Here is a 27,833-nt window from a genome sequence, read left to right as displayed (position 1 = left end):
TTCACCATGCTCAGAAGATAATTAGATGCAGAAGGAGACACTGAAGAAACTGAAACAGTTCTCGGGGCAGGGAACTTTGAGGTGATTTTGCAAAACTTGGCAAAGTTCTGAAGAGTTTTGTTGGAGCAGATGAAGGGAAATTTTGTTTTAATAACCATGGAAGATGATTTTCGATCGCCTAATCAATTCGAACCTGAATTTTCTGCTTGCAGGAAGCTATGCGAGATTATGTTTTACGTCACCCTGAACAAAGCATCAGTCTGGATGATTTGACCAAAAATACTCTGACTAAAGCTGAAAGACAACTCAAAGACAAGTTTGATGGTCGACCCACAAAACCACCTCCGTATGTTTTCAACTTAAATGTCTAGGAATTGTATTGAATGCAACAACTAAAGTCATTCTTGCATGCTGTGTTGTGCTTTTTGGCTAACCTGCTGTTTTATCACTCTCAGAAATCTATCGTGATTGAATCTTGCTTTGTTGCTGAAAGATTTCTCTACCTTTTTTTTCCATCTTTTATGACCATCTCATGGATTGGCCATTTTATACTTTGCAATATGTTGAGATTGTGGTTAATTTGTCTTGCCTCTGATTTATTATTGGTGCCACAATCCATTGTTAACCTTAATAGAAATTACATTACTTCAAATGTAATATTATTTCACTTCTATTTGCTTGTAGGAGGGAATTCCAAGCTTCTATCTTTTTCTATTTAGCGAGCTTCCTTGCTTGCATCCAGAATTATCTGTTCCTTATCCAGTTCTAGAGTTGCAGATAAAATATTTCTTTTAGCTAAATTCTTTCCCTAAAGACTTCTAACTGACAATCCACAAGTAACCATGTTGCAGTTTGTGAAGCTCAATTCTGCATGGTGATCTTTTTGTCTGCAATTGACCCTTGGCAACTTCATAAGTTTGTATGTGTAGTTTCTAAGACCAATATGAAAGTTAATTTGAAGTGGCAACAACTGTGCGTTGACCTCCAGGAGCAGAATAATTACAAATCTACATTGATGTACTAAAGCTTCTTCCCCTTTATGTTGCAGACTTGTGGTTATGGAGACTACCATATCACAAGCTCCATTATTTTTTTTTAAATCAGTTTACTACTTTCTGGTTGTTTAGGTAAATGCCCGAAGGTCTTAAGTTGTCATAATTTGAATACCCTCGTCCCTTAGCTATCTGCTTGTGTACCCATTTAACCTACACTACCTTCTGACAATCTTGTGTTGTCACCATTGATTTGTGATGATCCTAAAGAGGTTATGATTATTATTGTTTCAGTATTGATATATAATATTATTACTTCTTGATTTTAGAAATGGTTATTCTCTTTATTGTGCTGAATTGATGTCCAACATGAAAGATATTCCCAGCACAGAACGCATGGTTCTGTGCAGCAAGCAATGGAAAATGTTGTCTCAGAAAGAGAAGGATGCGTATCAGAAACGATGTGAACAGGTAAGTGTGGCAATAATTTTCATTTTCTGAAATCTGATGTGGAAATCTATGACAAAAGCAGTGTTATTTTAAATCTGATGACTCAACTATAAACTGCAATGTTCAAGGCTACCTTATTCCTCATTTGTCTTGAATGACTAGTATGGTTGGCGTCCATATGGAGGGGAATAATGGGCTGAGTGTCAAGCGATAGGATGACGTTTATGCATGTGACCTGTAACTGGGGGTTGGGTTAGGACTTGATTCTAATTGTTTAAATTGGCATAACCTGTAATGGATTTGGAAGGGTGGACCATTGTTGCCAAATGCAAATGTTCAGTTTCTAACAACTTGGTTCATTTGTTTACTTCCCACAGAAAAAGAAGGAATATGAAATCAATCTTCATCGGTTTTTACTGGTAGGTGACATTATATGTTTGTGTTGTATCATAAAATTGTAGATTGAAAGTACCAAGAATGAATAGAAGAAATTGTTATGTTTACTTATGCTGAAGCTGCAAGGAAATTTGCTCTTGGGATTGAAGCAATTCTCTACTCTGTACTACATACTAGGATTTTCATTTCACAAAAATGAGCATTTATTGTCCTATGGCAGAGCCTCCCTGAACATGAGCAGCAAAGGGTCCTGTCTGAGGAAAAGATGATTGGATTGAACAAAAAAGCAGCAAGCAACCTGAAGCAGGGTGGAATTAAAGGTGTCCCCTCATCTCCTTCAGATGCCACAAAGGTGTGTATTTTTTTTTCTTGTCCAGGCAGTTTCACTTTATCTCTAGTGTTATGGGAGGTGGGTGGGTGAAATCCATATAATATATAGAGAAATGGATCAATCTGTGACCCCACGTTTGCTGTACGCAAGTGTCCAATTTTTAACATCAGAAGTTTGCACTGTACTGGTTTATGACATCAAGGCATTAAATGTGGTGATGAAAATATTGCAGTGTTAATGTGAGAACTCCGAGTCGATCATTATTCCGTCCAGAGGTGTTGGTGCTGGCTAATATTTGTGATCATTTGATTATTAAACATTGAGTGTCAGTGATTTCCTTGCTATTGTGGGAGTCATCCTGCATTTACAGTACTGTGCAAAAGTCTTGGGCACCCTAGATTTTTTCCATAAATTTTTGTTTTAGATATTTTTTGCCTTCTGCATCAGTGTCAGTAGAAAAGAGCAAATTTTAGATTTCCACTTATTTTCCATAAGATTAAATGTTAGAGAAATTTTTGTTTCGTTGAAGAAAGTAACATTGAGTTAAGAGATCACTTTTCAAATAAAAACGTGATTACAGTAGCCCAGTGCATGATTAAACAGAGATAAGAAACTAGTATTGATGATCAATGGCTAGTGAGTTGGAGGAACTAAACAGGTTTACTGAAACAGAAATGAGTGGAAGGAATCAAACTGGGTGAAGGGATAATCAAATTAAAAGGTGAGAGTGTGGCAGATCTGAAATCATCAAGGGTGAGAATAGCAACAAGACAAGGTGGTCATCCTACATCAGCAAGGTCTTTCCCAACCAAAAATTTCATGGCAGAGAGGAGTTTCAAGATGTGTTGTCCAAGCTGTTCTGAAGAAGCACAAAGTAATGGGCAAGGTGGAGGACCAGAAACAGTGGTTGGCCATGGAAATTGACCGCAGCAGACGAGAGATACATCAAACTGACATCTCTTCTAAATCTGAAGAAGTCCAGCATTACTTACCGGCTCTGAACTTGTAGAAACCACTGGAACCCAAGTACACCCCTCTACAATCTGGAGAAGTCTTGTCAGAAGTCGTCTTTGAAGATTTGCTGCAAAAATGCTATTCCTCTGTAGTGGAAACAAAGCCAAGAGACTCACCTATGCACAAGAACACAACGAATAGAGTGTCCTTGTGTTTTTGTGCATAGTGACAATGGTAGTAAGTGCTCTGGACTGACGAGTCAATTTTTGGCTCAAACAAGAGACAGTTTGTAGAAGTGCTGGAGAGCATTGGATAGATGGTGTCTACTATCGAGAGTGAAGCACGAAGGGAGGTTCCCTGCTGATTTGGAGCTGCATTATTGTGAATGGAGTTGGTGGATCTGGTCAGAATTAATGGGATCCTCAATGCTGAGAAGTATAAGCAGAATCTCATCATCAAGGAGGTGTCTGCAGCAGGACAATGACCATAAGCACATGGTCAAGGTCGTAAAGGATTATCTTTAGTGAAAAGAATGGGTTCCGCAACAAATGGTATAGCCTTCAGAGTCCTGATCTCAACATGATCAAGGCTGATGGGGATTACTTGGAGAGACAAAGGGAAGTGAGACAGCCAATATCGGAAGAAGAGCAATAGAAAGTTCTCCAAGATGCTTGGAACATCCTACCAGCTGATTTAATTTTTTTTATATATAAAACTGTGACTATGTACCTAAGAGAATTGATGCAATTTTAAAGGGAAAGGGTTGTAACACCAAATAATGGTTTGGTTTAGTTCTTTTTAAAACTGCTCTTTATAGTTTTTTTTTTGATATTTAGAAACTTTTCATCTAATTTTTGAAAGCATCTTAGCTTTACAGAATTTTTAAAGAATGTGCCTAAGCCCTTTGCACAGTGCCTCATTGAGACACATTCCATAAAACATGCCATATTCAGAAGCATTCACTGCAATCATGCCACATTCATTGTTGATTTTTGCTTTATTTAACATGAAACTGAATCTAGGATTATCATGTTAGTGTAATACCATGTAAGCAGTCCAGGTGATACAAATACTGTATTTTCAAGGTTGGTGCATATCATGCAGGAGTTCTACTTGGATGTTTTGATGCAGGATTTCAACCCAAAACCTTGACTTTTTTTTTCTTCCACAGATGTTACTCATTGTGAGTTCTTCCACCAGAATGTTTCATCTTGTATAGTTTGACTTTAAAATCTATATTTTTAATTGGCTCTGTAATTACACTGACTAGTTAGAATAGTGATCATGATATGCACATTGTTTTAGTTTAAGTATCTCTATTTAAATTTAATACGGCTTGATTTACTTTGACAGTCTAATTTCATTGTAGTGATTGCTGGTCTGTTGTCTCTGGTTACTTCAGCTGAAGTGTTTTTCATTACAAATTGAGGGTGAAGCTTCAGAAACCAGCTTTTGTCACTGGGTTTAGAAAAAACAGATGCTGTCAACATTTAGCAGGCCAGGCGGCATCTGTGTGGAAAGTAAATTCATTGTTTATCTGACTTCCTCCAAGTTTTACTTTACTGTCTGCCAGAAGAATGGGAATTGGATGGTTAGGGTCTGCAGCTAGTTTGGTAAAGATTTTTACATGTCTCATTATACTGGTGTTGAAAGGGATTCTCCTGCTCTGGGGTTTTTCTTTTGTTTTCTGCCAAAGTTTACTCCCTCTGAGAAATCTTGCACCAATTGTTTTGCAATGGCCTTTGAATATAGTTTCCATAAGGGGTATTATTTGTAGGATTTTTTGGGGGGGAGGGGAAAGAAAAAGCAGTTGCCTTACTCTGGCGTCATTATGTGAGACGTCATCTCTTAACATGAACACAAAAACTCAGTGTTTGTCCGTAATAGAAAGTGTTCTACATAATTCAATCTGTTACATTACCCTACACTATTGTTTCTCTCCTGTGATGCTTTAAATTTGTTAGTATTGATTTTTTTTTTTGACCTGCTTCCAGTGGCCTGGTCTAGCTCATGTTATAAGTATCACCCATTACTTAAGAAATCAGTGGTATTGCCACATTGTTGTAAAAAATACTGAGACTTTTTTGGTAAGGCTTTGCACAAAAATATCATCTAACCACTTAAAATGGCACTTTGATAGTTAAGGTCCAGATTTGTTATGATGCACAAGGCTGACATTCTTTGTGCAAGTGTCAGAATATAATGCATTCCTCCTTTATCAGATCTTAGCTTGCTGTTCCAAATTTTTGATTCGGAAATGATGGCCATAGTCAAATATCAATTTTACTTGTCCAGATTTGCATTTTAAATGTTTTGAAGTCACTATGTGGCTTATTGCAATATGTTATTTGTTTATCATGTAAATTGCAGTTTTACGACTTCATTTGGTTTGATGGCCCCTCGTCTGACCAGCATCATGAAGGAGCTGTTCAGCCCTGCCAAATTTTTGTGTTTTTTTTTCCATTCTAGTATTTTTTGGGTAAAGTTGCACATACCTTGCTTCAGTTGTCTGTATACAACCTGGCTGGTTATTTTTTCTTTTTTTTTTTCCCCTTGGCTCCCTTGTTTGTATTCTGATGCTTCTCTTGCTCTTAGTCATTAACTTGCAAACCTGCTTTCAGCTATTCTCACCATTTCTGTGATTGTACATACATTCATTCATTTGGCTTTTTAACTTAATTATACAGCCTTGTTTAGGACAATAAATTGTAAGCAACTGATTCAAGCTCGGAATATAGTTATATAAATGGTCTTCAATGTAGATGGAGGAAATATTTTTAATGCAATCATACAGAGTGGCATTACTATGCAATTGTGTATTTTATCATTTGCTTTTGTATATTTTGTGCCTATTCATTAGTGAGGTGTGTGTGGTGGGGGGGGGGGGAGGGGGAAGAAAGTCCTTTGGTCTTGTTACTTCTGATTGGAGGCTTATCCATTGTACTTCAGTGATAGTACTTTCGTAGCAGAAAATCATTGGGATAACGGAACTTTTTGGAATTTTGAGGTGCAGTTTGAAATATGAATTGGACCCGTACTATGGGTATTTGTGCTGTTTAAAGGATGTATTCGAGTGTACAGGAAATCTCTCATTGGATCTCCTGTACATACTGGCATTATCTGTTCATAGAAGTACTTTTTATTGTTAACAATTTAGAGGCAATTAGGGACCAATGAATGCTTCGTGCTTATATAAATTTTGCAATCCATTCAAGGATATTTGTTAAGGTGGGTCTGTCTCTTAATTGCATTAAAGATTAGAGGTCACTGCTGGAGCCTCCTATTGGCACTACTGTGATTTTTAAATTGTGCTTATTACCTCATTTAGTACAGCTCATTCCAGGTGTACAGAATTATTTAGATATCAAACAAAAAAAGTTCTGGACTACTTTCATTTAGTCTGACTTCTGCAGACTGTTCAAAATCTTCCAGTTTCTTTGTAGCTCTTGTAGTTAAAAACTACAGTAATACTGTAGTTTAAAAACTAGCAATATGCATGTTGGTTCTTGTCACTTGTGTCTATCCCTTACTACTATTTGAAGGGTATGGGAGGAATGACGGGAGACATACAAGTATTGCTGGAGCACTGTGGGGCAATCTAGATTGCTCATACATCAAATACTATATTCAAGTAGTTGGTAGAAATTTGCACCCATTGCTGTACCAATTTAAAGACCAATGGTTGGGACAATGATCAAGACAATCTGGTGGGTATTGAAGTACTGCTAAACTTAGCGAGCCTTCATTTTTCTGCTGTCTCACTCTGTTTTCAGTAAGTTTCCATTTTCCTTCCACATTAACAGTAGCTCAATTTCATGGAGTGCTGTCACTTTTTCATTGATCATGAAGTCTGTAGGACTCATTGCTATGATTTTCCAGTCCCTGTGGTCTCTAAGTGTAAATCTGTAATTGGTAAGAGGATGCATGTAACGGGAATGACTCGGCCTCCCTCTGATCACGGTGATTTGTGGTTTGACCACCAGTTGAATAAGCTGAAAATATTTAATAAACAAATACCCAATCAATATGGTAGATGTGTGATTATTTCTGTTTTCTTTAATTTAATTTCTTTTCTCTCCCGTAACAATCTGCTATTTCAATTATCAGTTGAATTGGGTGCTACTGGTTTTCATGTGGGGTATCTATGCACCAGTATTGCTAAGAGTTCAATGATTATGGTATATATGCATGGCAATTTAATGTGCTGCCACAGTTGTTATGTCCCTGTCCACTAACTTGGTGTAGCCTCACAGCATTTAGTTAAGCCTTCTCCATTCAAAACTACGGGTGGCAAAAGCTTAGCATTCTTGATGATAGATTGATACTGCGTGGAGTGTTAATAGTTTCATTCTGTTGAAAATCCAAATCACATTCTTGGCTGCAACAGCCAAAAGTCACGTGTACCTAGACAATTCCAATTAATTGATCATCCATTGAAATTTAAAATATTCCTGTTCTAAACTGGATTAGCAGGCCAGAATAATGCTTGATGTGGCCAGATTGTGTGCATTGTTTGTATCAGTAGTGATTGAAAAGGCAAGTAGGCAACTTGGCAGGGAGAAATAGCTTTACAGTATCGCTTTAATTGAATGGTAGGCATTGGTAAGAGGAGAATTGACAATGTACGGTTTTTCCACTGCACCCACAAGAGATTATGCACACCTGGATAGACTCTAGGGCCTTATTAGTGTGCATCACAATTTGAGGTATATGTCATCTAGCCCTCTGCAAGGAGAGTGTTTCTCAAAAAAAAATACGACCAAGGCCTGGCAGCTTCAAGGGAGAATAGTAAAGGAAGTGGAAGACCAGCTGCTAGAATAAGCAAATGGTTAAAGGGTCTCTTCTCACATTTGTTATCAGACAACTACTGACAAACCAAAGCGTCCGATCTCTGCCATGTTCATTTTCTCGGAAGAGAAGCGCAAGAAGTTGCAAGAGGAGGAGCCAGAGCTCTCGGAAAGTGAACTGACAAGAAAATTGGCCAGGATGTGGACTGAGCTCTCTGAGAAGAAAAAGGTAATAATTGTTTGAGTGGTTAACAGACACCACAGTGTGGGCTGGGTAGTGGGTGGCTAGAGGTTGAATATTTCAGAAGTGCAATTCTGTGCTTGCATTTGTGGTGCATATTGACAAAGTGGGAAGTTGGGCAGGTCATTGAGATCTCAGGTGATGAAATATTAGTCAAGAGTAGCTGTAGATGTAGGGAAATATTGCATTGAGCATGTGTGCCTAGTTGTATCTAGATTACAATTTCAATGACTTTTGTTTTTAAAACAGCAATGGGTGTTGGTTAGCCATGTTGGGTGGCAGAATCAGCCAATGCTTTGAAGTTGAGCATCACATTTGCAATTGGAGTGAGTGACTGTACTTCATCACTGGCTGTTTCAGTCTTTCCATCCCTTTCAAAATAAAGCCTCCAATATTCTAGGATCCTTAGTCTGACTGCACATTTTGTAACAAATAGTGTTTGTAAAACACGCGAGTCAAAAATTTCACTGATAGCTGAGAAGCAAGTAGACGTGATATTTCTCAAAGTTTAAATAAACTTAAGCTCTAGAGTGAAGAAGCATCTCTTCGTTCCAGGGCTAAAAAACGATTATTGTAGTTCTTCCTCTTGTGTACTGCTGCCTCTGTAGTGCCCTCTGAAGCTCATACAGCTACTGTAACCTTGCTCTTGCTGATTAAAACTGTAGGTAGCCTGAAGCCTGTTCATGAAGATAGAGATGTTTCAAGGAACTTCTGAAGACTGGCTCCTTGATCATTTTAAAACCACATTTCAACATTTCCAACGTGCATGGAATTACAGTTTAAGGAAATTTGTTCCTAAGTTCCTTTATTTTCTTTTTGTATTATTCATTGTTTTATCATTTGCTGGGTTTCCTGAGCCTCCCTGCTTGTCACAGCTGCATTTTGCCTGGCTTATACTGCAATATGCATTTGACCTTGTGCTGAAGAACTTTGTGATGGTTGCACGTTCCTTCCTTCCAAGTCATCTAGCCACCTATTTGTGGTGCTCGCAGATCTCCATAGTTTGTAGACTGTATTCCATGGGGCTAAAGCAGGGGGTCTCAACCATTTTGATGCTACGGACCAGTACCATTAAACAAGGGATCTATGGACCCCAGGTTGTGAAACCTTGGGCTAAAGCATCCTAAATGATCCATTCAAAGATTTTTATCTCATTCCACTATATATAAACTGGACTAAAATGAGTCAGTAGCATAACCTTGTAGGAATTCTTCAGCACCATTTTTATAGTACTAGATTGCTGCAGAGTTCGACTTTGAAACGTGCTGAGGTATCAGATTTTAAAAATAATAAAAAAAAATTTTTTTGAGCAGCACACACAAAAAGCTGGAGCAACACAAGGTCAGGCAGCATTTATGGAGGGAAATGGCCAGTTGATAAATCCTTCCATCAGGTTCATCAGACAAGCCTTGATGTAAGGTCTTGATCTGAGTCATCAACTGCCCATTTCCCTCTATAGATGCTGCCTGACCCACTGAATTATTCCAGTTCCTTTGTGTGCTGCTGTAGTTTTCCAGCACCTGCGGGATATCAACTATGACTATATGGTAATCGTGTTCTAATTGGGGCAGATCTTCCATTGCTACTGGCACTGGGCCATGCAATTGGGTCCATTCTGGGTCTGGCAGGAGCCCAGCTCCCTTCACTGCAGAATGGGGGCTGACCTGATACAGACCAGGTTATGCCTCTGATTTCCCCAAACTCTCAAGGTCACCCATTGTCAAAACTATTTATGAAGGTCAGGCAGTCAGTACCACATATCTAAAAGAATTAAGGATATTTTTCATTTAAAGCAGTAAAAAATAAATCTTAAAAATACTGAAAGTAACTTGGGAGTGAAACTTTTCTACTTTTCACCCACCAGCTGATATGCCTTCTTTACTTAATGGGGACAGTTGTGTTTGCATCGGGTTTGATCTGGTTGGGTTTCAACACGCAGGCTTCACAATTTAAAAGTTTGGAATCTTAGTTGAGGGCACATGGACATGGTGGCTTCCATAATGTGTCCATGAGCAACTGCTGCCAGTGGCAAGATGGCAGATGCTCCTCTTGGCTTGTGTCAATACCAGAGCTGGGAACTGGGTCTTGTCTGACAATGTCTAGCTCAGTTTTAATGGAGCAGAAGATCTAATCAAGTTTGACTTTGAAGCTTGTTGAATAGCCTGTTGAAATGTCGAGATCCAAGGGGGCCAGTTTATTTTAGAAGCTTGATCCCACCTCTGATGACTTGAATTGAGCAGGAAGACAGGAAAAATGGGAAGTCTCGCTATTGCCTAGGTATTGGTCAGAATCCACTGCAAATGAAAATTCAATTGTTGATATGTATTTAAATTAAGGTTCCCATTGCCATTAGCAGAAATGCATCGGACAACTGGACAGCTTTTGAACATTGCTAGCAGCATTAAACTTTTATGTCAGCCATGTCGCTTCAGATATTTTAACCTTGCTTTTCACGCTTTCTGCATTTATGTTTGTGTTAACTAATCTTCCTTGCTGCCAAGCTACTCAGCTTTAATTTTCTATGCAGAGTAGTTACCTGATTCTACATTGTTTTCTTTCTGACCAAGATCCAAGGATAGTTTCCAAAATTTACGCCTTAATGTCATAATGCCACCCTTCTCTCCTTCCTTACTTTTCCTCAATCACTTACTTTCAGGCCACAACACAATTAATTAACATCCCACCAGTTTGGCTGGTGTATAACTCTTTCATTGAGCAGCTTATGGGAGTGACAAAAGCGAGCATTTGGGTTGTGATGTGTAGAATCTTTGAGCAAGTTTAATCTGTTGGTGAGTTGAGTATTTTTATACAATAATCACAATGTGCTCTAGTTCACTTTAGAATTTAATTTCTTAAATTTCAATGTGTTGGTATTTCATTGGAATAAAGGAAATTACAATGGGATGAGAGGGGAACTGACCAAAGTTGACTAGAAAAGGACACTGGCAGGAAGGACAGCAAAGTGGCAATGGCTGGAGTCTCTGTGAAAAATGAGTGAAGTGCAAGACAGATATATTCCAAATAAGAAATTTTCGAATGGAAGAAGGACACCACTGTGGCTGACAGGTCAAGTCAGAACCAGAGTAAAAGCAAAAGAGAGGGCATACAAGGAAGCCAAAGCTAGTAGGAAGATAGAGGATTGGGAAGCTTTTTAAAAACTTGCAGAAGGAAACTAAGAAGGTCATTAGGAAGGAAAAGATAAATTATGAAAGGAAGCTGGCGACTAATATCAAAGAAGATACTAAAAGCTTTAAGTATATGAAGGGTAAAGGAGAGTCAAGGGTAGATATATGACCAATAGAAAATGACACTGGAGATAATGTAATGAGAGACGCAGAGATGACAGAGGAACTGAATGCGTAGTTTGCATCAGTCTTCACAGTGGAAGACATCTGCAGTATACCAGACATTCAAGAGTGTCAGGGAAGTGAAGTATGTGCAGTGAAAATTATGACTGAGAATCATGTCAGGAAGATTAATGGTCTAAGGGTGGATAAATCTCCTGGACCTGATGGAATGCACCCTCGGGTTCTGAAGGAAGTAGCTGGAGAGATTGCGGAGGCATTAACGATGATCTTTCAAGAATGGATAGATTCTGGGATTGTACCGGATGACTGGAAAATTGCAAATGTTACTCTGCTATTTAAGAAGGGTGGGAGGCAGCAGAAAGGAAACTATAGACCTGTTAGCCGGACATCAGTGGTTGGGAAGTTGTTGGAATAGATTGTTAGGGATGAGATTACAGAGTACCTGGAGCCACATGACAAGATAGGCGAAAGTCAGCATGGTTTCCTGAAAGGAGAATCCTGCCTGACTAACCTACTGCAATTTTTTTTTTTGAGTAAGTTACAAGCAGGGTAGACAAAGGAGATGCAGTAGACGTGGTGTACTTGGATTTTCAGAAGGCCTTTGACAAGGTGCTGTACATGAGGCTGCTTAGCAAGATAAGAGCCCGTGGAATTACAGGGGCGTTACTAGCATGGGTGGAGCATTGGCTGATCGGCAGAAAACAGAGAGTGGGAATAAAGGGATCCTATTCTGGCTGGCTGCCGGTTACCAGTGGAGTTCCACAGGGGTTGGTGTTGGAACCGCTGCTTTTTACAATGTATGTCAACGATTTGGACTATGGGATTAATGGATTTGTGGCTAAATTTGTTGGTACAAAGATAGGTGGAGGAGCGGGTAGTGTTGAGGAAACAGAGCCTGCAGAGAGATTTAGATAGTTTAGGGGAATAGGCAAAGAAGTGGCAAATGAAATACAATGTTGAAAAGTGGTCATGCACTTTGGAAGAAATAAATGGGCAGACTATTATTTAGATGGGGAGAGAATTCAAAATGCAGAGATGCAAAGGGATTTGGGAGTCCTTGTGCAGGATACCCTAAAGGTTAACCTCCAGGTTGAGTCGGTTGTGAAGAAGGCAAATGCAATGTTGGCATTCATTTCTATAGGTATAGAATATAAAAGCAGGGATGTAATGTTGAGACCACACTTGGGGTATTGTGTGCAGTGTTGGGCTCTTTATTTTAGAAAGGATATACTGACATTGGAGAGGGTTCAGAGAAGATTCATGAGAATGATTCCAGGAATGAAAGGGTTACCATATGAGGAATGTCTGGCAGCTCTTGGGCTGTATTCCATGGAGATCAGGAGAATGAGGGGGTTTCTCATAGAAACATTCCAAATATTAAAAGGCCTGAACAGATTAAATATGGCAAAATTATTTCCCATGGTAGGGGAGTCTAGGACAAGAGGGCACATTCAGGATTGAAGGACATCCATTTAGAACAGAGATGTGGAGAAATTAATTTTGTCAGAGGGTGGTAAATCTGTGGAATTTGTTGCCCAGAATGGCTGTGGAAGCCAATTCATTGGGTGCATTTAAGGCAGAGATAGGTTCTTGATTAGCCAGGGTATCAAAAGGTATGGGGAGAAAGCAGGGAAGTGGGGATGAATGGAAGAATTAGATCAGCCCATGATTGAATGATGGAGCAGACTCAATGGGCCGAATGGCCTACTTCTGCTCTGATATCTTATGGTTTGATTGGTGGTTCAAGCTTGATATGACTCTAGTAATACTTGATTCCAGTTGGCCTTGTTACCAAGATGTACACTTCAAAAGTTTTTGTTTGTGACATTTGCACAAAAATAAACTTTTTCATTGATTGTATTGAAGATGTTTAAAACTCCATTTTTTTTTCCTCTTGTTGTCTCTTAGGTTTCTGTGCTCAATGAAAAGAATGGCAATGTTGGAATTAAACTTAATTTGTGCTGTGTACTTTTAAGTAGTAAAAGTGCCATGGCTATAGTAGAAATGTAAATCTGTGAAAGGGAAAAGGCCATACAGTTGTCCCCATATAGGAGGCAGCTACTAAATTGAGTTTGAATTTTTTTTAATTTGGTAATTCTTTGGACCTTGCAAAGTTCTGTTTTAAAGTGGAATTTTATGAAATGGTACCCTACATGATAATCCCAGCAAAAAGTAGCTTTCTAAACTGCAAACTAATGCAATGTATTCAATTACTAAGTATCTAAAGGAAGGGTTTACATTTTTAAAGAACTAATGATGTTTTGCTGCAACAGGAAAAGTATCGACGCATGGAGGCAGCGGCAAAGGCTGAATCGGAACAGAAAAGGCAGGGCTATGGAAAAGATGGAAAAGGCTCTGCTGTCCGTGGAAAACTGCCAGAGCCACCCAAGACTGCAGAAGAGATCTGGCAACAGAATGTGATTGGCGATTATCTGGCCAAGTACAGGGTATGCGCCGAGGTAGTTGATAGAGGAATGGACCTCTTTAAATGGATGGTGATCAAGGCTGCTTACCAAACTTTGCAGGACTGTGTATCCTGGTGGGAAGTTTGAAATGCTGGCAGAGACCAGACGGTTCAAAGCATGTTTGTGCTTTTAACATGAGGGAACTCTTGCTATGCAGTTTTTCAAAGAGGCTGTTAGCATTTTCTTTTGACATGGTAATCAGAGCAGGTCCATCCACAACTCTAAATCTAATTTAGCTGTTTTTTCCTACCTCAATTATTTCAACTAACCATCACCCCTCACCTCCTTCCAAGCTTGTCATGAACTGTTCAGAAATCTGATGTCAAAGGGGAAGAAGCTGTTCCTCAAATGCTGGCTGCATTTCTTCAGCCTTCAGTACTTCTGACCTGATCTAACATCTGGGAGGTAGTACTGAAGCCTGAAGAACCACATCCAACATTTGAGGAACAACTTCTTCCCTTTTGACATCAGATTTCTGAACAGTTCATGAACACTACCTTGCTATTCCTGTTTTGCACTAATTGTAACTTTTTAATGTCTTGCACTGTATTGCCGCAAAACAAGAAATTTGACAAAATGTCAGTGATAGTAAACCAGATTCTGATTCAAAAGTTGTTGTTGGGCAATTGGAACACTTGTTTGGGTACTTCAGCAAAATTTTCCTGTGTAACCTTGCAACTGCAATATGTGGCATGTTTAAGGAATATCACAACTGTGTACATTTTATTGCTGTGATAGTGAGCTTTGGATTATCATTGCCTTGTTTTTTGACTACACATAGAAGAGGTTCTTTTGTATTCCACAGAAGAAAGGTTTAACAAAACTTCACGTTTGATGCCTCCTTGATCATACTTATGCCAAATTCCAAAAAAGCAAGTTTTTTTAAGCGTGTGTTTTGTTTACCATATCAGATCTGCGTTTTACTGTTCATGTTTCACCTGAGTTATTTGCCGACATCGGTATCCTGGATTCTCCTATGAATTGTGTCCAGTGTATGCTTGCTTAACGTGGAAGAGAGTACACATTGAAATCCTGTTATTCCAAAGACCTCTATTGCGCACCCCCGCCCCCACCAAAAGTTTGTTTTTAAGCAAAGCCACTGTGCTGTACTTTTCTATGACTGCTGTTATGAAACTCATTACACACTTTGGCAAAATCATTCAAAAGTAATTTAGCAGAAGGAAATTTCCTAGACAATGCATTCCCTTGAATCTTTTAATTATAAGTGAGTTCTGTTTCTTGGAATGCCTTCAATTTAGGAATGACTTGGGACCAAATGAATCAGCCTCTTGTCAATTTTAAAATGTATCCCAGATATGATTATCCTCCAGCTACAATTTGAGATTGCTGTGCTAATTTGAGAGTTGAAATCTTGTGTTAATGAAATGCCTAAAATGGTTCTAGTACAACAACTAGAATTTGGAGTTCACTACTTTAAACACACCTTTTAAGGTCTGATCCAGGATTTAATTCAAAATGAAAGATGATCGGCTATGGCATTTTGGGCCAATGTCCTATCAGTTTTTCGAGAAGTTTCTGTTACGGTTCTCCATTGGTAGCTTCTCTGTCACCTGAGTTACTTAATGGAATCATTTTCACCATCTTCATCCTGAATTGGACTGTGTTGGACATAGCTTATCTAATTGACTTGTAACTCTTGCTTGTTAGTGCCTGTTTCAGCTTTTGAATTGAAGAATTAATTTGTATCCAGCTTTGTTGATTTGAGCCAAGCTTTCAAACACTCAAAGTTTATGACACATTAGATGACTTAATTGAATTCCCTCTCATGGAGAATTGACTTATTACTTGGCAAATTCCAGACTAGCCTAACTTTGAAGTTATTTTTCTTTCTGAATACCAGGGACCCAGTGCTGTGATGTGCTTGATTCCACAACATCTTGATGTGTGCAGTGTAATGATTGCACTGTCTGCAATCTATTGGGCTGCCTTCTGTGCACTTTGCACAGTGCATGCCAGTTTCGTTGCTCTTTGGGGTCACTATTTCACCCTCCTCTTAACACCATTTATGCTCAAAATTCCTTTTGGGATTTGTTTAATTTGCATGAATGGAGGTTTTTGAAGCAATGCAGATGCATTTAGTAGCGTATGCTTTCTGACTGATTGTGATCAGGTGTATCTTTTTTTTAAGAGTGATCGCACTAAGGCAATGAAAGCAATGGAGGCAACTTGGAGTGCGATGGAGAAAAAGGAGAAATTAATGTGGATTAAAAAGGCGGCTGAGGATCAAAAGCGATACGAGGTATACTCCTCCCTGGTCCCCCTTAAAGCAAGTTCAATGCCAAAGCACCTGGCTCTTGACTGAATTAGAAAATGCTGTTCTTTGAACAGCTGATTTATTGCAAGTATCAATCTTGTTTCTGCTCATGGGTTTATTGCAGTGATACTTCAGAGGATGGCATTTGATTGTAGGATAAAAAATGCAACACTTAAAAGTAAATTTGTTATCAAAGTACATCTGTCACTATATACAACCCTGAGATTCATTTCCTTGTGGGCATGCTCAGTAAATCCAGCAACCATAATAGAATAAATGGAAGACTGTACCCAGCAGGATGGGCAACCAGTGTGCAGAAGACAAACTGCTGATACAAAAGAAAGAAAGTAATAATAAATATTGAGAACATGAGATGAAGAGTCATTGAAAATGAGTCTCCAAGTGACTTCTGAAGCCATTCTGACCAGTTGCAGTCCAGTCCATGTGGGTATTGACTGTTAACACTATTTAATGTTTGTCCAGTCCTTGGTCACAGGATGGCCATGTTCTGTGCGTGCATAGTGCTGTAGGATACTTTGGGATAGAGTTTTGTAAAGCAGCAGCTGCTGCTCTTGAATGTCTTAAATTTTGAGGAAATGTCCTTAATGCTGTTTCCTTTTTGTGAATACAGAATTGTCAAAAATCTTTTGAGCATTGTCTTTTGAGAAGATTGGAAAGCTGTGCCTTCCTCCCAATCCAGTGCTGTTATCAATTGGTTCATCACAAACAATGGTCTTTTGTCAATTAATGGTGCCATCTTTAACAGTATTGACCACTGGGCCAAGATCTTGGGGACACAATTGCATGGTAGCTTTACTTTTGTTGGAGAACCAAATTGTTGCCAGATAAGGAGAAGATGGTTTGCTGGTGTTTGAGATTTTAATTAGTTTGAAAACTTAAGATTGCAGAAATGCATATCAGATGAAGTAGTAGTGTGATTACTATGGAGATAGACCATTGTTTGAAAAATATTTCTGACCTGGAAGTGGTGTTAAGTATGTCACCAAATGAGATCAACCTATGACAAATTACATCTGAAATGATAACTGCCATCAGTTACATCCAAATGTCTAAATCTGCATGAGCAACTCTTGTGTGAGTGAACAAATTCTGATGTATTTGTTTTTTTTACAAGAAAAGTGATGAGCTGAACCCATAATGGTTTGTTTACTATGGAAAGCAATTGAATTGGCAACCAATTTATTATGTAAGTACCAGGATTGTTGCGATAAAGCCCCCCCCCCCCACCACATTGAAGAGAGCTTTACTGCAGCAGATAATAGCATCATAGATAATATAGACCATAGCATCCACATAACTATTTAAGGTGAAATCTTGGTTCTCCAGGATTAGCTAACAATATGATTGGTTTCTCTAGGAAATTAAAGATTGTTTCATTAGTCTATTTCATTAGAAAGACTAAGGCAGCATCTGCTGTCTGGATTAGAATATGAGCGAAAAGGGAAATGTTGGACAAGTTCTCCTTAGGAGTGCAGAGACTGAGGGAGATCTGAGAGACTTTTTAAATTCGTGGAAAGTATTGGGATAGATGGTCAGAATCTCTTTCTGTCCCCCTTCCCCGGGTAGAAATGTCAAAACACCAGAGCACATTCTTTTAAGGTTAGAGGGGAGGAGCAAGTTTTGTTATGGTAATTTCCTGGAACTGGTTACCAGGAGTAGTAGTAGAATCAGATTTGGAGTTTGAGGCATTCAGATATATCCACGAATATGGAAGATGCACAGGAGGAGGACGTTTATTATGTTAGCAATATGATCTGTCCAATGCTGTACTCTTCCATATTGTCTATATATCTGCTTTATCAATATTCACAGAAAGAATGTTTAGTTGCAAAAGGAATTGGAACAGAAATTTAGCTGCAAGAATTGGTTCAATTTCTTTTTTAATATTCATATCCACATTTTCTAATTAGATCATTATTGAATAGTAATCCTTGGCTCATATTTCCTGTCCACTTCTATCTACGTGAGATAACTGAGATAACTAAGATAATACAATGAATTCTACCATTATCTGTTGCTGGAAAAATAAAATCTTTCAGCAAAGGCCTAAATTTGAAAGGGACCAAGTGTTCAGCTTTTCACTTAATAAGTGTCTAAATTTGTTATTGAAATCCTGTTTTACAAATGTTCTGTTTCAGAAAGAACTGAGTGAAATACGAACACCAACAACAAATGTGAACAAGAAAATAAAATTTGAGGGAGAGCCAAAAAAGCCACCAATGTAAGTCCTGCTGTCCGTTATCACAGTCATTGAGAAACTCCTATAACACCCTAGTATCTGCCCAGTAATTAAATTTGTACACTATCTCAACTGCAGTCTATAAATTGTTTAATTCATTGTCCTGTTGAATTGGGAGCAGTAGATGAAAAATAGAAAAGAAAGAAAGTGACAGACTGAAGGCTGTGATTAGGAGGGAAGGATAAGGCTAAAAGAAGATGGTTGTTAATGATTTATTACAGAAGGGTTATAGTTTTGATGCAAGTTTATCATTTGCTTCCCTCATCCATTTGGCAAGACCTTTGAAACTGTGGCAATTCCTATCCATTTTCAAAAATTTTAATTGAGATTTTGTAGATTTGCATCCAGTGTTTGAAGATTTCTGAAGTGAGTTTTTAAAAAAATTTTTAAAAACTAAAACTAACCCTGAGTTCATGTTGAGTTTATTTTGGTACTTGTAGACTGAGGAATTTCAATTGATTGAGTAATTTCTGTGTTTCAGGAATGGCTACCAAAAATTTTCCCAAGAACTACTTACAGGTGGTGAACTGAACCATTTGAATCTCAAAGATCGGATGGTGGAAATTGGGAAAAGATGGCGGAAAGTTTCTCAGGCTCAAAAGGATCGTTATAAAAAGATGGCAGAAGAGCAACAATGCCAATACAAAATCAATCTAGAAGCCTGGCTTAAGGTAACAAGCCTTCCTAGCCTGCAAATGAAATGCAGAAAGTGGTGTAGATGACATGTTCAAATAAGTTTTGCCAAATCATATGCCCTAGTCAACAGATTGTAGTGTGTCTAGTTGCTATATCAAGTTTGGAAAAAGGCACTAGTTTCACCCTCTCACTATATGGCTGATTTTGGTTCACCTTCCTCAGAAGGTTAATGCGTACTTTGGAAAGATGCTGAAAACAGTGATAATGGTCACCGATTGAATAGCAAAATGATAAATTGTTCAAGGTGCAACCTTGCTGATGTCTTACTACCATAAAATGGCAGGGATAAGATAAAGAAAGTGGAGAGATGTTCTTAAACATCTCCATCTAAACACAACCCTCCATTTTTCTTTCATCCATGTGCCTATATATGAGTCTTTTAAATGTCCCCAATGTATCAGCCCTGGCAGGTCATTCACACTCTAGCTACTTTTTTTTAAACAATCTCTGACATCTCCCCTAAACTTCCCTCGACTCACCTTAAAAGGATGTCCTCTGGTATTAATCATTGCTGTTATCTATCCCCTTTTGCCCTTGTGGGAATTTCAATGTTGAATGTTGTTAAGTGATCAGTGGTATTTTCCCATATTTGAAAAGTATCAAGTGTGAATTTGGCTGTTGTCTCAGCATGGTGAGTATTCATTTGGCTTTAACCTGGGAATATCCTTTCACCTTTATTCCTGCCATTTGATGGTGCTGATACCCCAGTGTAGTTGTCCTTCGATCAGTTTATCTAATACTAATAATTTGTCTAATAAAACCTAATACTGTACATCCCTATTGTACTGTACGTCCCTGGCCCCGGTAGTCGATCTCGGCTGCTCCAGCGACCCAGGGGATGTTGAAAACCCGGACTCCATCACCATCAACGCAGGTTCCAACAACCATGGACAGCTTCAAAGCGATTGCACAACCACCGACTGTGACTCCAGCCTTGAACTCCAGGCCGGGTCTTCACATGCTGCGATTGTGACTCCCGTCTCCCCTTCCCCCACCACCACTCTGCAATCCTCTCTCCCTCAGATCCCATCTTCAGCTCCTGGGTCCTCAGAGGCTCCATCTTCCTCTCATCCCAACCCTCCCCTCTTCACCGACACCACCAGCCTCCCCCACCCCCCCGATCCCATCTCTCATCCGTGCCGGGTCTTTACCATTCCCTCCAACCTTCAACTCTCTGAGGCAGAGCGCTCTGTCCTCAGTAAGGGCCTCACCTTTGTCCCCCTTCGCCCACACCTCAGTGAGTTCCACGTACACCATGACGCTGAACTCTTCTTCTGCCGGCTCCGTCTCCGAGCTGACTTCTTTGACAAGGACTCTCCTACCCCCACCGATGACCCCTTCTCCCGTCTTCAACCCTCCTCCTCTTCATGGACACCCCACTCTGGTCTTCTGCCTGCTCTGGATCTCTTTATTGCTAATTGCCGACGGGACATCAAACGTCTTGACTTCACACGTCTCGACTTCACCACACCCTGTTACAATTCCAACCTCACTCCTTCCGAACACTCTGCTCTCCACTCCCTCCGCACCAATCCCAACCTCACTATAAAACCTGCTGATAAGGGGGGAGCTGTTGTTGTCTGGCGTACTGACCTCTACCTGGCCGAGGCACAGCGACAAATCTCTGATACCTCCTCTTATTTACCCCTTGATCATGACCCCACTAAGGAGCACCAGGCCACTGTCTCCAATACCATCACCAACCTTAACAGCTCTGGGGATCTCCCATCCACTGCCACCAACCTCATAGTTCCCACACCCCGCACTTCCTGTTTCTACCTCCTACCCAAGATCCACAAACCTGCCTGTCCAGGTAGACCTATTGTCTCAGCTTGCTCCTGCCCCACTGAACTCATTTCTGCATACCTTGACACTGTCTTATCCCCCCTTGTTCAATCTCTTTCCACCTATGTTCGTGACACTTCTCACGCTTTGAATTTTTTCAATGATTTTAAGTTCCCTGGCCCCCTCCGTCTTATTTTCACCATGGACATCCAGTCCCTATATACCTCCATCCCCCACCCGGACAGTCTCGAAGCTCTCTGCTTCTTTTTGGATTCCAGACCTAACCAATTCCCCTCTACCACCACTCTCCTTCATCTAGCTGAATTAGTTCTTACTGTCAATAATTTCTCCTTTGGCTCCTCCCACTTCCTCCAAACCAAGGGTGTAGCCATGGGCACCCGTATGGGTCCCAGTTATGCCTGCCTTTTTGTTGGCTTTGTTGAACAGTCCATGTTCCAACTCTATACGGGTATCCATCCCCCCCTTTTCCTTCGCTACATCGACGACTGCATTGGCGCTGCCTCCTGCACACATGCTGAGCTCGTCGACTTCATTAACTTTGCCTCCAACTTTCACCTTGCCCTCAAATTTACCTGATCCATTTCCGACACCTCCCTCCCCTTTCTTGATCTGTCTGTCTCCATCTCTGGAGACAGCCTATCTACTGATATCTACTATAAGCCTACAGACCCTACTACCTGGACTATTCCTCTTCCCACCCTGTCTCTTGCAAAAATGCTATCCCCTTCTCACAATTCCTCTGTCTCTACCGCATCTGCTCTCAGGATGAGGCTTTTCATTCCAGGACAAAGGAGATGTCTTTTTTAAAACAAATGGGCTTCCCTTCGTCCACCATCAGCTCTGCTCTCAAACGCATCTCTGCCATTTCCTGCACATCTGCCCTCACCCCATCCACCCGCCACCCCACTGGGGATAGGGTTCCCCTTGTCCTTACCACCCCACCAGTCTCCAGGTCCAACGTATAATTCTCCGTAACTTCCGCCACCTCCAACGCGATCCCACTACCCAACACATTTTTTCCCTCCCCCCCGCTTTTCGCAGGGATCGCTCCCTACGCGACTCCCTTATCCACTCGTCCCCATCCCTTCCCACCGATCTCCCTCCTGGCACTTATCCTTGTAAACGGAACAAGTGCTACACCTGCCCTTACACTTCCTCCCTCACCACCATTCAGGGCCCCAGACAGTCCTTCCAGGTGAGGCGACACTTCACCTGTGAGTCGGCTGGTGTGGTATACTGCGTCCGGTGCTCCCGGTGTGGCCTTTTATATATTGGTGAGACCCGACGCAAACTGGGAGACCGTTTCGTGGAACACCTATGCTCAGTCCGCCAGAGAAAGCAGGATCTCCCAGTGGCCACACATTTTAATTCCACGTCCCATTCCCATTCTGATATGTCTATCCATGGCCTCCTCTATTGTCAAAATGAATCCAAACTCAGGTTGGAGGAACAACACCTTATATACCAGCTGGGTAGCCTCCAACCTGATGGCATGAACATTGACTTCTCTAACTTCCATTAATGCTTCTCCTCCCCTTCTTACCCCATCCTGGACATATTTAGTCATTTGCCTGTTCTCCATCTCCCTCTGGTGCTTCCCCCCCTTTCTCCCGAGGCCTCCCATCCCATGATCCTTTCCCTTCTCCAGCCCTGTATCACTTTTGCCAATCACCTTTCCAGCTCTTAGCTTCATCCCATCCCCTCCGGTCTTCTCCTATCATTTTGCATTTCCCCCTCCCCCAACTACTTCCAAATCTCTTACTATCTTTCCTTTCGGTTTGTCCTGACGAAGGGTCTCGGCCCGAAACGTCGACAGCGCTTCTCCCTATAGGTGCTGCCTGGCCTGTTGTGTTCTACCAGCATTTTGTGTGTGTTGTTGTTTGAATTTCCAGCATCTGCAGATTTCCTCGTATTTGACCTTTTTCAAGTGTTGCTTTCATTGACAGAATTTTCTTACCAGTTTCCGTAGACTTTCTCCACTCTTCTCTTCCCCCCCCCCCCCCTTCTGCAGCTCAATTTTTTGTTGAACTGTACTCTGAGTCCGAAGAATATTTTGACTGCATCTCAGTAATTGGGTCCTCACTGGACTTGCACATTCTCATTATCTGCTATTTAATGGAATGCAGATGCATTTTCAGAAAACAGGCTGTCATTGTTAGATTTAAAGATGCTTTGAGAAGGCATTTTGTTTTGAACTAAATATATGCAATATTTGATTCTGAACACTGCTTTATTTTCTTAGAGCATATCCCCACAAGATAGGGCTGCCTATAAGGAATACACTTCAAATGTAAGTAACCAATCCTATTTTCACTAATGTTATTTAAAACACTTGTTTTAAAGAAGTCTGTTATAGGGGGAAAAAATCTTCAATGTTGTTTATCTTTGAACCAAAGCGTAGCATTTGTGGTCTGTAAACATGTCCTGATTGGAAGGAAATCGTCTTTGTGTCTGAACATTGAGAGGATAGATGCTTGTCTGAATTGCTTCCATTCATATTAATAAGATCTGTCTAGGGGTGGCTAGAAGGGGAAAAATCTATTAATGCTGATCATTGATCATACTTTAAATGATGCCTGAACTTGCAATATCATTGACAGAAACGCAAAGGTACTGCAAAAGTATCCAGTCCAAATCCCAAAATGAAAGTCGCGATACCAGCACAGAATGCTAGTGTAAGTATCTGTGAAGTTTTAACCTGGAGGGCTTTTTATTATGCTTAGGATTTGATAAAATGCAGCATACTGCTAAGCATCTTCTCTCTGTCTGCCTCAAAAGGCAGGATATTCCAGTGGCTGCCTGTTTCTTTCAACTTCACATTCCCATTCTGATATGTCTGTCCATAGTTGCGCCTCGTGCCACAAGAAGGCCTAATGCAGGCTAGAGGAGCAACACCTCATTCCATCTGGGTGGCCTCCAACCTGATGGCATGAACATCGATTTCTTGAACTTCTGATAATTTTTCCCTCCCTCCTGCTCTCTTATTCCATTCCCATTCTGGTTACCCATTCATTCCTTCTCTTCTCACCTGCCCATTGCCTCTCTGGTTCCCCCTTCCCCTTTTCCATGGTCCACTGTTCTCTCCTGTTAGATTACTTAAGCCTTCTGCTGCTTTCACCATCCCCTATGAGCAGCTTATTTCATTTCCCCAACCCCTCACCCTCCCACCTTCCCCTGCTAGCTTGTACTCTTTTTACCCCCCTGCCCCCCCCAAACTTTTTATTCTGGCGTCTACCCCCTTTTCCAGTCCTGATGAAGGGCCTTGTCTTGAGAAGTCGACTGTTTATTCCCCTCCATTGATGCTGCCTGACCTGCTGGGTTCTTCCAGCATTCTCTGTGCTGCAAACGGATAATATACCCTCAGCAAGAAAACTGCTTTACAATCATTTCCTGACAAAATCTCAAATATAGTTAATAAGTTATGCTGATGTCTTTATCAAGCATTTTGTGTGTTGCCGTGAAGTATTAGATTTGTTTGGAAAACCAACTTGGTTTGTTCGTCTAGTTGAAGTTTCTGTAAAACTATGATCATGAATACTGGGGTTATCATAAGCAAAATGTTCCTGGTATTCTTAGTTTACTGAATTTTTTTTTATCAGTATTAAATGTTCAGTGTTGATAGAAACATGGATGGGAATTACTGTGTTAAATGATTACTAAAGCAACATGTTACTTTGTGTTGGTGTGCACTCCCACATTAGCAGCAAATATAATAGCCTTTTTAAGGGAAATCCTGGAGTGTTAAGATAATTCTCTGGATATTCTGCTTGCATAGAGTAAAAAGGCTGCGTTGGAAAGGATTGGTCTCCTTAAAGATCAACAAGTCCATCTGTGTGTGGAGGCATAGGAGGTGGTCACTTTTCACTGTAAAGAAAATGGATGCTAAGTTATGGAGATGAATGCTATCTTGGACAGTTTATGAATTGAGGGAGGATGTATTGGCAGCTTTAAAGTACATTAAGGTGGATAAAATCCCAAGGCTTGACCAAATAGCTTGGATCTTGTGGGAAGTTATGGAGGAAATTGCAAAGTTCCTTGCAGAGATATTTGCTTCATCTTTAGTCACAGGTGAAGCTCTGGGAGACTGCAGGGTGGCTAATGTTGCACCATTACTTAAGGGCATCAGAGACAAGCCAGGGTAATACAAGCTGATGAGTGACATCGTTGATGGGTAAGTTACTGGGGGTGGGGGGGGGGGAGATTGGAATTGTAGGATCATTCAGCATTTGGCAGGACAAGATCTGATTAGGGTCAGTCATGGGAAATCATATTTGACAAATTTCAGACTTTTTTTGGTGAGGTAGCCAAGAGTTAGATGAGGGCAGTGGGTGTTATCAAAAATAGATTTTAGCAAGGCCTCTGACAAGGTCCCGTATGCTAAGCTTGTCTGGAAGGTTAAATGACATAGGATCCAGGGACAGGGAAGCTAATTGGATCTGTAATTGGCTCAGTGGTAGGAAGTGGAGTGTGATGGGAACAAAAAAGCAAGGGCATAGGTTTAAGGCGAGGGGTGAAATATTTAAAAGGGACTTGACTCTGGCTATAGTGCCAGAGAAAGCAGTTGAGGTATACAATAACAATCAAAACACATTTGCAGAATTGCGTGGACAGGAATGTTTAGAGGAGTGTGGCCAAATGCAAACCAGTGAGTCTGATTTGGTGGGCATGATATTTGGCATGGAGGTGTTGGGCCCAAGGACAGGTTTCCATCTCATGTTACTCTGACTCCATGAACCTGATTGATTGCCACTTTTGTGTTGACATGTTAAAAATGTTGATGTTTTGCAGAGCAAATTAGGAATGGCCATTGGTGCTTCTGCAGGCAAATGTTCCTGATTTCATTCTGAGCAGCCTGTTCAAGTTTGGCATACTTGTTCTGATTGCCTCATTGGCAAATCTTTCCATCTACTATACCATTCAAAATTTAAAAAGAAACTCCATTAAGCACAGCTGCCATGACCCCAACTCTCTAATTATATTGTCTTCTAACGAAGGGGGGAGAACTATTTAATGCCATTTGAAATTTAATCCTTTTAACTGAAAGATCAGCATTATCCATCCCAAGGTAATGTGATCAAAACTAAATGGAAATACTTAAAATGGAATCTTTCTATCATATGGAGCAGTTCTAAACCCATTGAATGAAAGGCATGAACTTATTAGGCTTTGTTTATGATCAATATATCAGATTTATTTTAGCCCAGTCATCTAACTTTCTTTCCTCCAGTGCTCGATCCATTTTGAATCCATTTTGGCTGATCTCTGCTTTCATTTGTTGAGTACCAAATTACATGATCTTCCTACTCATTTAATCTTTCTATAGCTCCTTTGTATCTTCCTGATCTTATCTATTGAATTCGATGTAGTGCTGGCTTTCTAATCTGTGCTGAAAAACTGAAATATCACTGAACTAATTTGGCCCAATTGGATTATGGCAATCACTTATCTCAGTAATTTGCTTAAACCCCATTCCCCAATTCTAGATTAACTGATTCAATAATGTCAATTCCAGATTTGTGCTCCCCTTGATGGCTCAACACTGAATTGGGCAAGAAGATATCTAAGTCGCTGCACATCATTTAATTAAATGACATAACAAAACTAGTCCTTTAGTTAGCCTCTCCATGTGTGGGCTGTGCTCTAGGTGGGCACAGTGAAGTGTATTCCCATTTTGCAGTGCTAATGAAGTAAAATGGATTAGTTATCCCGAGCTTCATAATGTGTTAGTTCATCTGCTGATTTAGTGAGACTTGCAGCTCAGCAAAAAATCGTTATTTACTTCAAAATATTTCGCCATTGAGTGTTCAGCTTTTTTTCCTAAACGAAAGCTAACATTGCATTTTCAAATATGTGTCTGGTCTTTAAAGTATGAAAATGTGCAGCAGGAGGGTTAAAGGATTAATTTGAAATGTGTATATATTCTGAGCTGTTAATGGTTGCTGCAGGAAACGGACGATTCTGATGAGGATGAAGATGATGACGAGGATGATGAGGAAGAAAAGGCCAACTCTTCAGATTCTGATGATTCCTCTGGTTCAGACAGTGATGAAGAGAGTGAAGAGGAAGATGATGCCGATGAGGTACTGCATTCAGATCCTTTTGAAGTATCCTGAGCCAGTCCAATGGATTAAGAATGCTCCCTCCATCTCAACATAGTTTGAATGTAGCCAATACCTGTATGAATGTCCCCTTCCCCTCAGTGCTTATTGTAAGCATAGTTCTCATTCTGGTTTAAAACCTAGGGAGGGGGGAATTGCCACAATATGGAGTACAATGGCTAAAGATGCAACCACTGGTTGATGGATAGGGAGCATGACTTCAGTCACAAATTGAGTGCTAGAGAGAGATTCAGAAATGCAGGATCTCACGGAGGATTCAGTAGAATAGTGCAGAATCCATTTCCCAAATTCATGCTGCATGTCCCAAAGTTATCTCATTTATCCAGTATGCTTCTTGGTAGCTAATGTTAAATTTATTGTCTTGTGTATAAGTAAAAGTATGCAAATTGTAATGAAAAGTTTGCTTGCATCACAGGCATGTATCATCAGATACACAACATTCACAAAAATCTAAATTAAGCAAATTGTACATAATTTTACATGAATGAACATATGGAGCAACAAAAGATGGTCCATTGCAGTGTAAAGTATTCAATGTTACTACTGAGGTAGTGATTAGGGTTGTGCAGGTTCAAGAACAGAGTGGCTGAAGAGAAGTAGCTTTTTTTTTAATCCCAGTGTTGTGGCTGCTGATAAAAGGAATTATATTTTTCAGCAGCCTAGCCATTTTGATTGTAGAACAAATATTTGGAATATTAGAAACTTTTATAGCTGATTGCGATGGTTAAATTAATTTCTCATTTTCACCCAATT

At 40.2% G+C, this 27,833-nt stretch overlaps 1 protein-coding gene across 5 annotated transcripts in view; it reads left to right on the top strand.

Annotated features, from left to right (window-relative positions):
• ubtf (upstream binding transcription factor) overlaps window positions 1-27,833 on the top strand; it is a 55,422-nt gene that overhangs the window by 25,127 nt on the left and 2,462 nt on the right. For 2 of the 5 annotated variants that reach the window (XM_073071696.1, XM_073071695.1), the window contains exons 9-20: window positions 213-346; window positions 1,322-1,463; window positions 1,820-1,861; window positions 2,059-2,190; window positions 7,984-8,139; window positions 13,733-13,918; window positions 16,074-16,184; window positions 18,359-18,441; window positions 18,941-19,130; window positions 23,204-23,251; window positions 23,562-23,636; window positions 26,907-27,041. In XM_073071696.1, the coding sequence (XP_072927797.1) occupies window positions 213-346; window positions 1,322-1,463; window positions 1,820-1,861; window positions 2,059-2,190; window positions 7,984-8,139; window positions 13,733-13,918; window positions 16,074-16,184; window positions 18,359-18,441; window positions 18,941-19,130; window positions 23,204-23,251; window positions 23,562-23,636; window positions 26,907-27,041 (1,434 nt within the window). The remainder of the gene's footprint in view (window positions 1-212; window positions 347-1,321; window positions 1,464-1,819; window positions 1,862-2,058; window positions 2,191-7,983; window positions 8,140-13,732; window positions 13,919-16,073; window positions 16,185-18,358; window positions 18,442-18,940; window positions 19,131-23,203; window positions 23,252-23,561; window positions 23,637-26,906; window positions 27,042-27,833) is intronic. The other 3 variants (XM_073071697.1, XM_073071699.1, XM_073071698.1) reach the window with 3 other exon arrangements.

This window comes from Hemitrygon akajei, chromosome 18, assembly GCF_048418815.1.
Source record: "Hemitrygon akajei chromosome 18, sHemAka1.3, whole genome shotgun sequence".
Classification (NCBI taxonomy): domain Eukaryota; kingdom Metazoa; phylum Chordata; class Chondrichthyes; order Myliobatiformes; family Dasyatidae; genus Hemitrygon; species Hemitrygon akajei.
The sequence above is the reverse complement of the archived record's forward strand: the minus strand, read 5'-3'. Positions and strand labels throughout refer to the sequence as shown.